At 43.4% G+C, this 15579-nt stretch overlaps 1 protein-coding gene across 2 annotated transcripts in view; it reads right to left on the minus strand.

The window, feature by feature from the left end:
* Positions 1–15579, minus strand: part of slc38a9 (solute carrier family 38 member 9) — a 47732-nt gene that overhangs the window by 12438 nt on the left and 19715 nt on the right. For both annotated transcript variants that reach the window (XM_084159997.1, XM_084159998.1), the window contains exons 7-8: positions 4618–4788; positions 324–383 (exon numbers count right to left, since the gene is read on the minus strand). In XM_084159997.1, coding sequence (XP_084016123.1) covers positions 324–383; positions 4618–4788 — 231 coding nt within the window. The remainder of the gene's footprint in view (positions 1–323; positions 384–4617; positions 4789–15579) is intronic.

Here is a 15579-nt window from a genome sequence, read left to right on the forward strand (position 1 = left end):
TCCATGAGAGAGAGGAGAGAACCAGAGCAGTCTATGGGAGAGAGGAGAGAACCAGAGCAGTCTATGAGAGAGAGAGAGGAGAGAACCAGAGCAGTCTGAGAGGAGAGAACCAGAGCAGTCTGAGAGGAGAGAACCAGAGCAGTCTATGAGAAAGAGGAGAGAACCATAGCAGTCTATACGAGAGAGGAGTGAACTAGAGTAATCTGCTATCCGACCATGCTGCAGTTGCACTATCAAAATAGGAACAATAAAGTAATACAAATAAAGGCTTGATGTGAGGTTGGATAGTGATACATAAATTACACATGAAGAACGAGTCTCACCTCTTTCTGACCCGTTGGTTCCAAACTCCGTATCTGACATGCTGACATTGTGTGCATAGTCTGTAGAAGGTAGAAACAGATTAACAGCAGTTCAAGATGAGCCAGATAACATTTTAGAAATCCTTTGGTGTGTGCATTCTGGTGAAACACTAAATGATGGTTCCTTTCTACTTCTAAATAACCTGTAGTTTGTATAGTTCTCTAAACTCTGTTGTAAATCACAGATAGTCTTACTTTGCATTTGTACTATACGAATGTTATATTTTGTTTAATACAGAATATGAATTACAGTACACAAATTGATATAGTTTATTGTTATAGAGTAGGGGTGTGCCGAGTAGTCGTAAAAACAAATATTTTTCCGGGTGCCAGCAAGCATGTTTCTCATGTGTCAGTCACAGAGTTTCTAAACCATACTGTACTATCCTTTGAGTCAATCATGTGCGTGGTCTAAATAACTCAACTGGCTAGTTCGCCTGTCTGTAAAGAGAAGGGCGGGCTGTATGTTGATCCTGCTGCTCTGATTGGATAGAGTGAAGCTGTATTTCTCCGTTCTCTCGCTTCATAATTTCACCCGATCACCTTTCCCTCGCATGTTTTCAGTCTGACCATTTAGATTGCTGCTGCCTGCTACTATAAAAAAAAATCACATGGTGAGGACGTTTGCTATCAAGCTGTCAATGTGCATAATATCTAACAAGTGGGGCAAGGGTAGGGGGAAAAAATTTGAAACACTAATGCGCATTCTGTCTGAGTGACAAGCTTGGCTGCCCCCTGCAAATTGAGGACACACATATACAGTTGAAGTCGGAAGTTTACATACACTTCGGTTGGAGTCAATAAAACTTGTTTTTCAACCATTCCACACATTTCTTGTTAACAAACTATAGTTTTGGCAAGTCGGTTAGGACATCTACTTTGTGCATGACAAGTAATTTTTCCGACAATTGTTTACAGACAGATTATTTCACTTATAATTCACTGTATCACAATTCCAGTGGGTCAGAAATTTACATACACTAAGTTGACTGTGCCTTTAAACAGCTTGGAACGTTCCAGAAAATGATGTCATGGCTTTAGAAGCTTCTGATAGGCTAATTGACATAATTTGACTCAATTGGAGGTGTACCTGTGGATCAATTTGTAAGTCGCTCTGGATAAGAGCGTCTGCTAAATTATGTAAATGTAAATGATGTATTTCAAGGCCTACCTTCAAACTCAGTGCCTCTTTGCTTGACATCATAGGAAAATCTAAAGAAATCAGCCAAAAGTATCTATATCCACAGTAAAACAAGTCCTATATTTACATAACCTGAAAGGCCACTCAGCAAGGAAGAAGCCACTGCTCCAAAACCGCCATAAGAAAGCCAGACTACGGTTTGCAACTGCACATGGGGACAAAGATCTTACTTTTTGGAGAAACGTCCTCTGGTCTGATGAAACAAAAATAGAACTGTTTGGCCATAATGACCATCGATATGTTTGGAGGAAAAAGGGGAGGAACTTGCATGCCGAAGCAGAGCATATGAGCGGAGTGGAGCGGTGAGAATCTCAGCTCCTCGCTCACGGAGTTGTTCACCCCTCCGCTCCCCCCGCTCAAAGCCACATCAGGCCAGTCCGCTCATTATCGCTCAGCGCTCAACGCAGTTTGCATCGCGCTCCACTCAAATCGCCCCCGCTCACTCCAAAAAAGGAACGAAATCTGCATGTATTTCACTTTTAGCTTAAACCACAGCCTTACTTTATCTCCCCGAATTTGTTGCATATAGACTCATCTCGGATTATCCATTCTGTCTTGAAACGGGGATCTAACACTGACGCTAAAATGAGATGTTAATCAGTATAGTATATTCCATAGCGAATTGACACGTTGTTTGCCAATGTTTCTGCAAAAGCAGCGATGCCCATTGGAAGTGCAGCGTGAGTGTAATCGGTGAGCAGGGATTTGATTTCTGTGACAGCAGGGAGGATCATCCCCAGGTTCCCCAGCTCCTTCTGCATTTTGTCTGTGAGGTCTGCTAGTGGTGTCAGCACACGGACAAGGTGCGTCAGCTGCCGTACTTGATTCAGGGTGATGTTAGCAACATTAGACTTGAGTTTGTTTTGCCATAACGGGTCTTTTTGGAACAACCGGATGAACGACTGAATCATCCGCAGCTGAATGCTCCATCGAATGGCGCAGGCATTTGTGGGGCGGACACCTAATTGGTCGGTTTCCTCTGTGCTCTTGCGTACACTTTTCACCAGGTGCCCGACTTTCACTAACAGCCTATTAATGTTGTCGTGCTCGTTAACAGCGTTTTTGATCGCCAGCTGAAGCATGTGAATGGGGCATCTCAGATGTAAATTTGACAAAGTAAAGTACTGATTTATCATAGTTTCTTGGGGGGGGGGGGTGTAGCCCGGTTGAGCTGCGCTGGCGAAGTGTTGCATCCCTTCGCGTTCTCCTTTACTCAGCGGTTCATAGTCCATGAAAATCATTTTTAAAAATGCTACATCCAGCTCTCTTTTTCTCTCCCTTGTTATGGTTGGGCCTTTGCCTGCAGTGAATAAACTTTTGAATTCCTCAACGCTTTTCTCTTGTTGCTGCTGCTGCTCCTCGCTCTATAAAATACAAATTCTTGGACGACAAATTAAATTAAACAGATGGATTCTGGGTCAGGCTTGAGCATGCTTCAGACTCTTGGTGTGAGCGAGCGAAATTGGAGCGGGACATAGGGCGACGCTCCGTCCTTTTAAAAATGCCGCTCTGCGCTCTGTTCAAAATCCGTCCGCTCACGCTCCACGCTCGCTCCCGCTCCACTCCGCTCATATGCTCTGTGCCGAAGAACACCATCCCAACCGTGAAGCACAGGGGTGGCAGCATCATGCTGTGGGGGTGCTTTGCTGCAGGAGGGACAGGTGCACTTCATAAAATAGATGGCATCATGAGGAAGGAAAATTATGTGGATATATTGAAGCAACATCTCAAGACATCAGTCAGGAAGTTAAAGCTTGGTCACAAATGGGTCTTCTAAATGGACAATGACCCCAAGCATACTTCCAAAGTTGTGGCAAAATGGCTTAAGGACAACAAAGTCAAGGTATTGGAGTGGCCATCCCAAAGCCCTGACCTCAATCCTATAGAACATTTGTGGGCAGAACTGAAAAAGCGTGTGCGAGCAAGGAGGCCTACAAACCTGACTCAGTTACACCAGCTCTGTCAGGAGGAATGGGCCAAAATTCACCCAACTTATTGTGGGAAGCTTGTGGAAGGCTACCCGAAACGTTTGACCCAAGTTAAACAATTTAAAGCCAATGCTACCAAATGCTAATTGAGTGTATGTAAACTTCTGACCCACTGGGAATGTGATGAAAGAAATAAAAGTTGAAATAAATCAGACATTTCACATTCTTAAAATAAAGTGGTGATCCTAACTGACCTAAGGGGAATTTTTACTAGGATTAAATGTCAGGAATTGTGAAAACCTGAGTTTAAATGTATTTGGCTAAGGTGTATGTAAACTTCCGACTTAAACTGTGCACCCACCACTCCACGCACTGCTCCTAATCTGCAGCTTTATTGCATTGAGAACATGCAGGGAGGTATTTCGCCTACATCTACTAGGCATATTAAAACACTTCTGTTTTTCCCCCGATCACGAGTAGCATCTGTCAATTTACGGATACGATTATGAGTATGACCATGTCGGCACACCCCTATTATAGAGGATGACTTACTGTAGATGAATTGATAGTTTATAGTTATAGAGGATGACGTACTGTAGATGAATTGATAGTTTATAGTTATAGAGGATGACGTACTGTAGATGAATTGATCGTTTATAGTTATAGAGGATGACGTACTGTAGATGAATTGATCGTTTATAGTTATAGAGGATGACGTACTGTAGATGAATTGATAGTTATAGAGGATGACGTACTGTAGATGAATTGATCGTTTATAGTTATAGAGGATGACTTACTGTAGATGAATTGATCGTTTATAGTTATAGAGGATGACGTACTGTAGATGAATTGATAGTTTATAGTTATAGAGGATGACGTACTGTAGATGAATTGATCGTTTATAGTTATAGAGGATGACGTACTGTAGATGAATTGATCGTTTATAGTTATTGAGGATGACGTACTGTAGATGAATTGATAGTTATAGAGGATGACGTACTGTAGATGAATTGATCGTTTATAGTTATAGAGGATGACTTACTGTAGATGAATTGATCGTTTATAGTTATAGAGGATGACGTACTGTAGATGAATTGATAGTTTACAGTTATAGAGGATGACGTACTGTAGATGAATTTGCCCGTGTTGAAGAGGAAGTTGGACATAAGGACCCAGTAGACCACCATAGCACCGATGAGTGACACCATGGAGAACAGCAGACTGGACCACTGGCCAAACTTCCCAAAGTAATATTTACACACATCAGGAAACTCCCAGTCAGACGTGTCGACGTACGCTGCAAAAAACAGAGACAAACCAATAGGATATGTTTAAAGTCAGTAAAATGGGTGGACAATGAAAGGGTCCCCGCGGGCCACTGTCTGCTGGTTTTCCTCTTGCCTTCAGTTTTTTTTTTTTTTTTTTTCTCGCCATCTTGACCTGGCTGGGTAACCAGGGGTGTTCATTGGCGTGAAACATTCACAACATTGCAGGAAGAAATGTAATGTGTACAGCTGACATGACTCACAATTCTACATGACAAACATTCAATACCTGATCTGCATAATACATTTCTTCCTGAAAGTTCAGTAAAGTCGCCCCCTCCTGAACAGTCCCCAGGTACTACAGTGGGGGAAAAAAGTATTTAGTCAGCCACCAATTGTGCAAGTTCTCCCACTTAAAAAGATGAGAGAGGCCTGTAATTTTCATCATAGGTACACGTCAACTATGACAGACAAATTGAGAATTTTTTTCTCCAGAAAATCACATTGTAGGATTTTTTATGAATTTATTTGCAAATTATGGTGGAAAATAAGTATTTGGTCACCTACAAACAAGCAAGATTTCTGGCTCTCACAGACCTGTAACTTCTTCTTTAAGAGGCTCCTCTGTCCTCCACTTGTTACCTGTATTAATGGCACCTGTTTGAACTTGTTATCAGTATAAAAGACACCTCTCCACAACCTCAAACAGTCACACTCCAAACTCCACTATGGCCAAGACCAAAGAGCTGTCAAAGGACACCAGAAACAAAATTGTAGACCTGCACCAGGCTGGGAAGACTGAATCTGCAATAGGTAAGCAGCTTGGTTTGAAGAAATCAACTGTGGGAACAATTATTACGAAATGGAAGACATACAAGACCACTGACAATCTCCCTCGATCTGGGGCTCCACGCAAGGGTCAAAATGATCACAAGAACGGTGAGCAAAAATCCCAGAACCACACGGGGGGGCCTAGTGAATGACCTGCAGAGAGCTGGGACCAAAGTAACAAAGCCTACCATCAGTAACACACTACGCCGCCAGGGACTCAAATCCTGCAGTGCCAGACGTGTCCCTCTGCTTAAGCCAGTACATGTCCAGGCCCGTCTGAAGTTTGCTAGAGTGCATTTGGATGATCCAGAAGAGGATTGGGAGAATGTCATATGGTCAGATGAAACCAAAATATAACTTTTTGGTAAAAACTCAACTCGTCGTGTTTGGAGGACAAAGAATGCTGAGTTGCATCCAAAGAACACCATACCTACTGTGAAGCATGTGGGTGGAAACATCATGCTTTGGGGCTGTTTTTCTGCAAAAGGGACCAGGACGACTGATCCGTGTAAAGGAAAGAATGAATGGGGCCATGTATTGTGAGATTTTGAGTGAAAACCTCCTTCCATCAGCAAGGGCATTGAAGATTAAACGTGGCTGGGTCTTTCAGCATGACAATGATCCCAAACACACCGCCCGGGCAACGAAGGAGTGGCTTCGTAAGAAGCATTTCAAGGTCCTGGAGTGGCCTAGCCAGTCTCCAGATCTCAACCCCATAGAAAATCTTTGGAGGGAGTTGAAAGTCCGTGTTGCCCAGCGACAGCCCCAAAACATCACTGCTCTAGGGGAGATCTGCATGGAGGAATGGGCCAAAATACCAGCAACAGTGTGTGAAGACCTTGTGAAGACTTACAGAAAACGTTTGACCTGTGTCATTGCCAACAAAGGGTATATAACAAAGTATTGAGAAACTTTTGTTATTGACCAAATACTTATTTTCCACCAAAATTTGCAAATAAATTCATTAAAAATCCTACAATGTGATTTTCTGGATTTTTTTTCCTCATTTTGTCTGTCATAGTTGACGTGTACCTATGATGAAAATTACAGGCCTCTCTCGTCTTTTTAAGTGGGAGAACTTGCACAATTGGTGGCTGACTAAATAATTTATTTCCCCACTGTATGTGATTTTAACATTCAGTACTATAGAGACAAAAGCAGCAGGATTGTGTTCAGTACGACAGAACGGTGTGCAACGTTGAATTCAACGGAAACGGTCCTGTACTGAATGACCAGATTATGGTAGCCCAAAGGGAAGGTACCATATGGTGTGCTGCACGTGTTTCGATATTGATCAGGCCACACCCACCACACAGGAGCAAAAGTACCTCAAAGGCTGTTGAAGAACGGTGTGCACTGTTTTGGGGAAACATGGCATTCAGCAAAAACAGTCGCGTAACATAGCAAACGTTGAAGCGAACTGAACACACCTCATGGTCGTGTACCCCTGGCATACAGATATACAGTCGTGGTCAAAAGTTTTGAGAATGACACAAATACTAATTTTCACAAAGTCTGTTACCTCAGCTTTGATGATGGCAATTTGCATATACTCCAGAATGTTATGAAGAGTGATCAGATGAATTGCAATTAATTGCAAAGTCCCTCTTTGACATTTCCAATGCATTTCAGCCCTGCCACAAAAGGACAAGCTGCCATCATGTCAGTGATTCTCTCGTTAACACAGGTGAGAGTGTTGACGAGGACAAGGCTGGAGATCACTCTGTCATGCTGATTGAGTTAGAATAGAATTTGCCACATGCGCCAAATACAACAGGTTACTACTATTTCTTAATAAAAAAGTAAAATAAAACAACAACAAAAAAGTGTTGAGAAAAAAAGAGCAGAAGTCAAATAAAATAAGTGGGAGGCTATATACAGGGGGGTACCGGTGCAGAGTCAATGTGCGGGGGCACCGGCTAGTTGAGGTAGTTGAGGTAATATGTACTTGTGGGTAGAGTTAAAGTGATTATGCATTAATAATTAACAGAGTAGCAGCAGCGTAAAAAGATGGGGTTGGGGTGCAAATAGTCCGGGTAGCCATGATTAGCTGTTCAGGAGTCTTATGGCTTGGGGGTAAAAGCTGTTGAGAAGCCTTTTGGACCTAGACTTGGCGCTCCGGTACCGCTTGCCGTGCGGTAGCAGAGAGAACAGTTTATGACTAGGGTGACTGGAGTCTTTGACAATTTTTAGGGCCTTCCTCTTACACCGCCTGGTATAGAGGTCCTGGATGGCAGGAAGCTTGGCCCCAGTTACGTACTGGGCCGTACGCACTACCCTCTGTAGTGCTTTGCGGTCGGAGGCCGAGCAGTTGCCATACCAGGCGGTGATACAACCAGTCAGGATACTCTCGATGGTGCAGCTGTAGAACTTTTTGAGGATCTGAGGACCCATGCCAAATCTTTTCAGTCTCCTTAGGGGGAATAGGTTTTGTTGTGCCCTCTTCACGACTGTCTTAGTGTGTTTGGACCATGATCGGATCATCAAGAACTTCCAAGGAGAGAGGTTCAATTGTTGTGAAGAAGGCGTCAGGGCGCCCAAGAAAGTCCAGCAAGCGCCAGGACCGTCTCCTAAAGTTGATTCAGCTGCGGGATCGGGGCACCACCAGTGCAGAGCTTTCTCAGGAATGGCAGCAGGCAGGTGTGAGTGCATCTGCACGCACAGTGAGGCGAAGACTTTTGGAGGATGGCCTGGTGTCAAGAATGGCAGCAAAGAAGCCACTTCTCTCCAGGAAAAACATCAGGGACAGACTGATATTCTGCAAAAGGTACAGGGATTGGACTGCTGAGGACTGGGGTAAAGTCATTTTCTCTGAGTAATCCCCTTTCCGATTGTTTGGGGCATCCGGGAAAACACTTTGTTCGGAGAAGACAAGGTGAGCACTACCATCAGTCCTGTGTCATGCCAACAGTAAAGCATCCTGAGACCATTCATGTGTGGGGTTGCTTCTCAGCCAAGGGAGTGGGCTCACTCACAATTTTGCCTAAGAACACAGCCATGAATAAAGAATGGTACCAACACATCCTCCAAGAGCAACTTCTCCCAACCATCCAAGAACGGTTTGGTGACGACCAATGCCTTTTCCAGCATGATGGAGCACCTTGCCATAAGGCAAAAGTGATGACTAAGTGGCTCGGGGAACAAAACATCGACATTTTGGGTCCGTGGCCAGGAAACTCCCCAGACCTTAATCCCATTGAGAACTTGTGGTCGATCCTCAAGAGGCGGGTGGACAAACAAAAACCCACAAATTCTGACAAACTCCAAGCATTGATTAGCAAGAACGGGCTGCCATCAGTCAGGATGTGGCCCAGAAGTTAATTGACAGCATGCCAGGGCGGATTGCAGAGGTCTTGAAAAGAAAGTGTCAACACTGCAAATATTGACTCTTTGCATAAACTTAATGTAATTGTCAATAAAAGCCTTTGACACTTATGGAATGCTTGTAATTATACTTCAGTATACCATAGTAACATCTAACAAAAATATCTCATAACACTGAAGCAGCGAACTTTGTGAAGACCAATACTTGTGTCATTCTCAAAACTTTTGACCACGACTGTACAGTGCATTCGGAAAGTATTCAGACCCCTTGACTTTTTCCACATTTTGTTACGTTAGCCTTATTCTAAAATTGATTAAATTGTTTTTTCCCTCATCAATCTACACACAATACCCCATAATGACAAAGCAAAAACAGGTTTTTATAAATTTTTGCACATTTATTAAAAAGAAAAAACTGATATGACATTTACATAAGTATTCAGAATCTTTAATCAATACTTTGTTGAAGCACCTTTGGCAGCGATTACAGCCTCAAGTCTTCTTGGGTGTGACGCTACAAGCTTGGCACACCTGTATTTGGGGAGTTTCTCCCATTCTTCTCTGCAGATCCTCTCAAGCTCTGTCAGGTTGGATGGGGAGCGTCGCTGCACAGCTATTTTAGGTCTCTCCAGAGATGTTTGATCGGGTTCATGTCCGGGCTCTGGCTGGGCCACTCAAGGACATTCAGAGACTTGCCCCAAGCCACTCCTGCGTTGTCTTGGTTGTGTGCTTAGGGTCGTTGTACTGTTGGAAGATTAACCTTCACCCCAGTCAGAGGTCCTGAGCACTCTGGAGCAGGTTTTCATCAAGGATCTCTCTATACTTTGCTCCGTTCATCTTTCCCTCGATCCTGACTAGTCTCCCAGTCCCTGCCGCTGAAAAACATCCCCACACCATGCTTCACCGTAGGGACGGTGCCAGGTTTCCTCCAGACGTGACGCTTGGCATTCAGGCCAAAGAGTTCAATCTTGGTTTCATCAGAGCAGAGAATCTTGTGTTCTTGGTCACTTCACTGACCAAGGCCCTTCTCCCCCGATTGCTCAGTTTGGCCGGGCAGCCAGGTCTAGGAAGTGTCTTGGTAGTTCCAAACTTCTTCCATTTAAGAATGATGGAGGCCACTGTGTTCTTGGGGACCTTCAATGCTGCAGAAATGTTTTGGTACCTTTCCCCAGATCTGTGCCTCGACACAATCCTGTCTTGGAGCTCTACGGACAATTCCTTCGGCTTCCATGGCTTGGTTTTTGTTCTGACAGGCACTGTCAACTGTGGGACCTCATTACATTTACGTTATTTAGCAGACGCTCTTATCCAGAGCGATTTACAGTTAGTGACTGCATAAATTGTTATTTTTTTTCATTTTCATACTGGCCCCCCGTGGGAATCGAACCCACAACCCTGGCGTTACAAACGCCATGCTCTACCAACTGAGCTACACGGGACTGACTCATATAGACAGGTGTGTGCCTTTCCAAATCATGTCCAATCAATGTAATTTACCACAGGTGGACTCCAATCAAGTTGTAGAAACATCTCAAGGATGATCAATGGAAACAGGATGCACCTGAGCTCAATTTCAAGTCTCATAGCAAAGTTTTTTTTTTTTTTTTCATACATTTGCACAAATTTCTAAAAAGCTATTTTTGCTTTGTCATTATGGGGTATTGTGTGTAGATTGAGGGGCAAAAATAATTTAATCCATTTTAGATTAAGTCTGTAACGTAATAAAATGTTGAAGGGAAGGGGTCTGAATACTTTCCGAATGCACACACTGTATATATATGTATTTCTGTTGTATTTTTGACTTTGTTTTGTTTTACCCCATATGTAACTCTGTGTTGTTGTTTTATCGCACTGCTTTGCTTTATCTTGGCCAGGTCGCAGTTGTAAATGAGAACTTGTTCTCAACTGGTTTACCTGGTTAAATAAAGGTTAAATAAAAAATAAAAAAAATAGAACATGTACTGTAGGCTTGTAAAACAGTAAAGTACTGTCCCACGTGTGACCGGGGATAGACTGCCTGGCTATGACATCACTCAGTGCACCATGCCCCGAGGTGCTAACAGTAGCATAATGGTGTGACCGCAGCCTCACCTACACTGGGCACCTGCAGACAACAGCTACTCTACACAATGTTCTGCAGACAACAGCTACTCTCCACAATGTTCTGCAGACAACAGCTACTCTACACAATGTTAGGGGACAACAGCTACTCTACACAATGTACTACAGACAACAGCTACTCTACACAATGTTAGGGGACAACAGCTACTCTACACAATGTTCTACAGACAACAGCTACTCTACACAATGTTCTAGAGACAACAGCTACTCTACACAATGTTAGGGGACAACAGCTACTCTACACAATGTTCTGCAGACAACAGCTACTCTACACAATGTTCAACAGACAACAGCTACTCTACACAATGTACTACAGACAACAGCTACTCTACACAATGTTAGGGGACAACAGCTACTCTACACAATGTGAGGGGACAACAGCTACTCTACACAATGTTCTACAGACAACAGCTACTCTACACAATGTTCTACAGACAACAGCTACTCTCCACAATGTTCTACAGACAACAGCTACTCTCCACAATGTTCTACAGACAACAGCTACTCTCCACAATGTTCTACAGACAACAGTTACTCTCCACAATGTTCTACAGACAAAAGCTACTCTACACAATGTGAGGAGACAACAGCTACTCTACACAATGTACTACAGACAACAGCTACTCTACACAATGTGAGGGGACAACAGCTACTCTACACAATGTGAGGGGACAACAGCTACTCTACACAATGTACTACAGACAACAGCTACTCTACACAATGTGAGGGGACAACAGCTACGCTACAAAATGTTAGGGGACAACAGCTACTCTCCACAATGTACTACAGACAACAGCTACTCTCCACAATGTTCTACAGACAACAGCTACTCTACACAATGTACTACAGACAACAGCTACTCTACACAATGTTAGGGGACAACAGCTACTCTACACAATGTGAGGGGACAACAGCTACTCTACACAATGTGAGGGGACAACAGCTACTCTACACAATGTGAGGGGACAACAGCTACGCTACACAATGTTCTACAGGCAACAGCTACTCTCCACAATGTTCTGCAGACAACAGCTACTCTACACAGTGTTAGGGGACAACAGCTACTCTACACAATGTTCTACAGACAACAGCTACTCTACACAATGTTCTGCAGACAACAGCTACTCTACACAATGTTCTGCAGACAACAGCTACTCTACACAATGTACTACAGACAACAGCTACTCTACACAATGTTAGGGGACAACAGCTACTCTACACAATGTGAGGGGACAACAGCTACTCTACACAATGTGAGGGGACAACAGCTACGCTACACAATGTACTACAGACAACAGCTACTCTACACAATGTTAGGGGACAACAGCTACTCTACACAATGTGAGGGGACAACAGCTACGCTACACAATGTGAGGGGACAACAGCTACTCTACACAATGTTCTACAGACAACAGCTACTCTCCACAATGTTCTACAGACAACAGCTACTCTCCACAATGTTCTACAGACAACAGCTACTCTACACAATGTTCTACAGACAACAGCTACTCTACACAATGTTAGGGGACAACAGCTACTCTACACAATGTGAGGGGACAACAGCTACTCTACACAATGTTCTGCAGACAACAGCTACTCTCCACAATGTTCTGCAGACAACAGCTACTCTACACAATGTTAGGGGACAACAGCTACTCTACACAATGTTCTACAGACAACAGCTACTCTACACAATGTTCTGCAGACAACAGCTACTCTACACAATGTTCTGCAGACAACAGCTACTCTACACAATGTACTACAGACAACAGCTACTCTACACAATGTTAGGGGACAACAGATACTCTATACAATGTTAGGGGACAACAGCTACTCTACACAATGTTAGGGGATAACAGCTACTCTACACAATGTTAGGGGACAGCAGCTACTCTACACAATGTTAGGGGACAACAGCTACTCTACACAATGTTCTACAGACAACAGCTACTCTCCACAATGTTCTACAGACAACCGCTACTCTACACAATGTTCTACAGACAACAGCTACTCTCCACAATGTTCTACAGACAACAGCTACTCTCCACAATGTTCTACAGACAACAGCTACTCTACACAATGTTCTACAGACAACAGCTACTCTACACAATGTGAGGGGACAACAGCTACTCTACACAATGTTCTACAGACAACAGCTACTCTCCACAATGTTCTACAGACAACAGCTACTCTCCACAATGTTCTACAGACAACAGCTACTCTACACAATGTTCTACAGACAACAGCTACTCTACACAATGTGAGGGGACAACAGCTACTCTACACAATGTTCTGCAGACAACAGCTACTCTACACAATGTTCAACAGACAACAGCTACTCTACACAATGTACTACAGACAATAGCTACTCTACACAATGTTAGGGGACAACAGCTACTCTACACAATGTTAGGGGACAACAGCTACTCTCCACAATGTGAGGGGACAACAGCTACTCTACACAATGTTAGGGGACAACAGCTACTCTACACAATGTTAGGGGACAACAGCTACTCTACACAATGTTCTACAGACAACAGCTACTCTACACAATGTTCTACAGACAACCGCTACTCTACACAATGTTCTACAGACAACAGCTACTCTCCACAATGTTCTACAGACAACAGCTACTCTCCACAATGTTCTACAGACAACAGCTACTCTACACAATGTTCTACAGACAACAGCTACTCTACACAATGTTCTGCAGACAACAGCTACTCTACACAATGTTCAACAGACAACAGCTACTCTACACAATGTACTACAGACAACAGCTACTCTACACAATGTTAGGGGACAACAGCTACTCTACACAATGTTAGGGGACAACAGCTACTCTACACAATGTGAGGGGACAACAGCTACTCTACACAATGTTCTACAGACAACAGCTACTCTACACAATGTTCTACAGACAACAGCTACTCTCCACAATGTTCTACAGACAACAGCTACTCTCCACAATGTTCTACAGACAACAGCTACTCTCCACAATGTTCTACAGACAACAGCTACTCTCCACAATGTTCTACAGACAACAGCTACGCTCCACAATGTTCTACAGACAACAGCTACTCTACACAATGTTAGGGGACAACAGCTACTCTCCACAATGTTCTACAGACAACAGCTACGCTCCACAATGTTCTACAGACAACAGCTACTTTACACAATGTTCTACAGACAACAGCTACTCTACACAATGTGAGGGGACAACAGCTACTCTACACAATGTTCTACAGACAACAGCTACTCTACACAATGTTCTACAGACAACAGCTACTCTACACAATGTTAGGGGACAACAGCTACTTTACACAATGTACTACAGACAACAGCTACTCTACACAATGTGAGGGGACAACAGCTACTCTACACAATGTTAGGGGACAACAGCTACTCTACACAATGTACTACAGACAACATCTACTCTCCACAATGTTCTACAGACAACAGCTACTCTCCACAATGTTCTACAGACAACAGCTACTCTCCACAATGTTCTACAGACAACAGCTACTCTACACAATGTTCTACAGACAACAGCTACTCTACACAATGTGAGGGGACAACAGCTACTCTACACAATGTTCTGCAGACAACAGCTACTCTCCACAATGTTCTGCAGACAACAGCTACTCTACACAATGTTAGGGGACAACAGCTACTCTACACAATGTTCTACAGACAACAGCTACTCTACACAATGTTCTACAGACAACAGCTACTCTCCACAATGTTCTACAGACAACAGCTACTCTACACAATGTTCTACAGACAACAGCTACTCTACACAATGTTAGGGGACAACAGCTACTCTACACAATGTGAGGGGACAACAGCTACTCTACACAATGTTCTGCAGACAACAGCTACTCTACACAATGTTCTACAGACAACAGCTACTCTACACAATGTTAGGGGACAACAGCTACTCTACACAATGTTAGGGGACAACAGCTACTCTACACAATGTTAGGGGACAACAGCTACTCTACACAATGTTCTACAGACAACAGCTACTCTACACAATGTTAGGGGACAACAGCTACTCTACACAATGTGAGGGGACAACAGCTACTCTACACAATGTTCTACAGACAACAGCTACTCTACACAATGTTCTACAGACAACAGCTACTCTACACAATGTTCTGCAGACAACAGCTACTCTACACAATGTTCTACAGACAACAGCTACTCTCCACAATGTTCTACAGACAACAGCTACTCTCCACAATGTTCTACAGACAACAGCTACTCTCCACAATGTTCTACAGACAACAGCTACGCTCCACAATGTTCTACAGACAACAGCTACTCTACACAATGTTAGGGGACAACAGCTACTCTACACAATGTGAGGGGACAACATCTACTCTACACAATGTTCTACAGACAACAGCTACTCTACACAATGTTCTGCAGACAACAGCTACTCTACACAATGTGAGGGGACAACAGCTACTCTACACAATGTTCTGCAGACAACAGCTACTCTACACAATGTTCTGCAGACAACAGCTACTCTACACAATGTT

This window comes from Coregonus lavaretus (genome assembly GCF_964263955.1).
Source record: "Coregonus lavaretus genome assembly, chromosome: 4".
Classification (NCBI taxonomy): domain Eukaryota; kingdom Metazoa; phylum Chordata; class Actinopteri; order Salmoniformes; family Salmonidae; genus Coregonus; species Coregonus lavaretus.